The 3,365-nt window shown below is 48.7% G+C and overlaps 1 protein-coding gene across 1 annotated transcript; it reads left to right on the top strand.

Moving 5' to 3' along the window:
- Window positions 1–110: 110 nt before the first annotated feature.
- EDB91DRAFT_1353094 (heme peroxidase) lies at window positions 111–2,916 on the top strand (the record flags this gene model as incomplete). The annotated part of the gene is made up of 11 exons (XM_041326172.1): window positions 111–490; window positions 541–615; window positions 666–805; window positions 854–1,003; window positions 1,055–1,472; window positions 1,521–1,746; window positions 1,800–1,885; window positions 1,937–2,220; window positions 2,277–2,402; window positions 2,450–2,568; window positions 2,620–2,916. 11 exons carry the CDS (start codon window positions 111–113, stop codon window positions 2,914–2,916), a joined length of 2,301 nt encoding a protein of 766 aa, XP_041168178.1.
- Between the last annotated feature and the right edge of the window lie 449 nt (window positions 2,917–3,365).

The following is a 3,365-nucleotide window of genomic DNA, read 5'->3' as shown; positions in this document are numbered from 1 at the left end:
CATTAATTCAAGCCCTTCGCCCGAAGTATATTGCCCGTCGGTTGCTTGAGATCAACGAACGAGGTACCTGGAAGGATCCTGCCCAGCATTCTCTCAGCAACGCTCAGCTCATGAAGCAAGATGAAGAAATCTTCCAGATCGCACGCCTGAACAACTGTGCATGGTTTGCAGCGATCGTTTTCTCCGACTACTTTTCGTGCATTTTGGGCTTGGTGCGACAAGGGTCAAGCTGGAGTTTGGAGCCGTTCGACGAAATACGTGACAAAGATCACCAGATCTTCCAACGCGGCCGCGGTAATGCTTGCAGTGTTGAATTTAACTGCTTGTACAGATGGCATGCAACGACCTCCGTTGAGGATGAGGAGTGGATTACTCTACAGTTCCAGAAACTCTTCCCTACCAAGAAGCCTGAGGAGATTACCTTGAAGGATTTCTATCAGGCTGAAGTGCAGGTCGAGAAGACGGATCTTGATCAATGGACGTTCGGGAAGTGAGTAACCCGAGACTACCGTTGGTGCTACTACTAACATGCCCTTGCAGCCTCCAGCGTCAGACCGAAGGTCCGAACGCGGGTGCGTTCAAAGACTCCGAACTTGCGAATTACATCATGAACGCGTTCGTGATCACCACATCCTGTCTTTTGTTAAATTGACGCATGCTCTTAGAACCTCCCAACACGCTGCTGCCTTCGGTGCTCGTGGTACACCCTCAGTGATGCGTCTTCATGAGATCATGGGTATCGAAGCTAACCGATCATGGGGTGTTTGCTCGCTCAATGACTTCAGGAAGTTCCTTGGTTTGAAGAGTAAGTCAACAGCTCCGACACCTCTCTTGGATACTCAGGGCCGTACAGCATACTCTAGTTTCTTGGAATGGAACCCCGACGTCGAGATCGCCGAAGCTGCCGAAAAGCTTTATGGTCATATTGACAACTTGGAGCTGTATGCTGGTCTACAGGCTGAGGCTACCAAGCCTCTTAGGGAGGGCGCAGGACTCTGCCCCGGTATTACCTTTCCGTGTAGACGCCACTAGCGAAGACTTACATGTTTTCTAGGCTACACTATCTCTCGTTCCATTCTGTCGGATGCCATAGCTCTGACTCGTGGTGACCGGTTCTTCACGCAGGACTTCACACCATACAACATGACTGCCTGGGGTTTCGCTGACTGCCAGCGAGACCCTGACGGCTACGGGTTCGGTTCTACGCTTGGTCGCCTCCTCCTCCGCACCTTGCCCAACGATTATACTATAGACAGCATCTACACTTGGTTCCCTTTCATGCACCCTGAGCCTATGGAGGGTTACTTGAAGAAACTTGGCAAACTCGATGGATACTCTCTTGCACGGCCAAAGCCTTCTGGGCCTTGTACCACTGTGACTAATTACGTGGAGGTTGGCCAGGTGCTTCACAGCGCTGAAAAATTCGTGCCTGAATACGTCGAGCGGGCAGCAAAGGTCATCAATGGCAAGGGGTACGTTTGATACACTGCTGATTTGATTGGTGCTAACAGGTTAAATAGCTTCTTTGCGGCATCTGAAAGTGCAGCTGAAGAGCAGAAGTGGTTCATCAGCGCACTTGCTCCTTCTCCAGACGCTGTCTCTACGATTGGCACCTACTTCTACAACGAGACCAAGGAACTCATCGAGCAACGCTCGTTCCCTTTGATTGGCGGGAAGACTCGTGCAGTCAACATCGTCCGAGATGTGTTGAAGGTTGTGCCATTGCGCTGGGCTGCCACTGAAGTTGTGCGTCTGTGCTGGATGGATGATTCTATGATATCGACTCATTGTAATCACAGGCTGGCATTTCTCTCAAGACGAAGCAACATCCTGATGGCGTCTTCACTGAGTCTCAGTTGTTTGACATGCTTTCGGAGACCTACCAGTCAGTCTTGACGTACCGTTCCTCTGCAGTGATCACTAACATTCTCCCAAGATTCATCTTCCTCGAGGTTGAGGCAGCGAAGTATATGATTTTGAAGCAAAGAGTCAAGGACCACGTGCGAGAACTGACCCGCCTCATCAAGAGTGCTCTTGGCTATGCGGGGAGCAAAATGCCTCTTGCTGGACTATTTGACACATTATCTGACCTCTTTGGAGGTAGAGGCAAGAACCACCATGAGATAGTCAAATGCTTGTTCGAGTTTGGTTATTCCACCGAAGAGGTCGTGAACTCTATCCTTGCGTTGTTGGTCGGGGCCACTGTCGAGATGTCTCTTGGTATGTTCTTCCTGCTTCTTGTCATGGAGACAAGTCTCAGAATGTGACTATCATAGCTTTGACGAACGTCGTTAACCAGCTCCTTGATTCGGAGAAGAATTCACTAGTCACCATACAATCGGCTAAGAGTGCGGATACCAAAGATCTTCATAGTCTGACTGCCTATACCATCGAGGCCCTCAGTGCGTGTTCTGTTTTGGCTGATATGCACCTTTGACATCTGTCTCAGGAATCGACCCACCTTTCGCTGGTGTCTACCGTGTCGCAAAGCAGGATGGAGTCGTGGACTCTTCGACTGTTAAGCAAGGTGAACGCCTGTTCTTGGATATTGCCACAGCAAACAAGAACGTAAGTCATTATCATGCAAGGTCCTGTGTCTCTCTCTAACGTGACATTCAGGAGGCTGCATTCCCCAATCCAACAATCTTGGATACTACTCGTACTCGTAAGCGCTATCTTCGTGGTGACGGTTGCTTCAAGGTTCTTGGAGATGATCTTGCATCGACGATCATCGCTCAGGTCCTCCGCGGCATACTTTCTTTCGACAATGTTCGTCGTGGCCCTGGTCAGTCAGGGAATCTTCCTCGCTTCCAAGATGGTGTACTCCCGATGCTACGTTATGCATACCTTGACGAGAAGATGTTGCCCAGCGCGTGGCCGACGTCGATGGTCATTAATTACGACGTGTCTTCATGAAATGGAGTGGCTGTGCCGATTGTTGTTTTGGAGAGCCCACCTCTTGTTGTTCTTGCTTGCCCTTATTAGTCAAAATAACAGCTAAACCCCTGATATCAATGTTCTGCCTTATTCATCCTGGTCATGGATTGGCTTTATACACACACTTTTGATGGTATATACACTTACTAGATCATTTGTAAAACAGTCAAGAAGTAAAATCATCAAAAATGCAAAAATGTGTGTCTCTGCAAGCAGGAGGAAGTATTAGCCTACACAGGAGGATTCTGCTGCTGTCATGATATTTCTATGACGTATATATACTTTATATACACCTAGAAACATAGTCCCTACATTTCTGGAAGGCTGGAGCCCCAGGAACAATTTCCCAGGGGTTTGAATCAGCAGGAGACATCAGCAAACAGTGTTTTGCTGATGAAGGGTAGTAATATAGCATCACAGAGACTGAT

The sequence above is a fragment of the Suillus paluster genome (assembly GCF_016628075.1).
Source record: "Suillus paluster strain FC165 chromosome Unknown EDB91scaffold_918, whole genome shotgun sequence".
In the NCBI taxonomy this organism is placed as follows: domain Eukaryota; kingdom Fungi; phylum Basidiomycota; class Agaricomycetes; order Boletales; family Suillaceae; genus Suillus; species Suillus paluster.
This window is presented reverse-complemented; position numbering and strand designations above follow the sequence as displayed.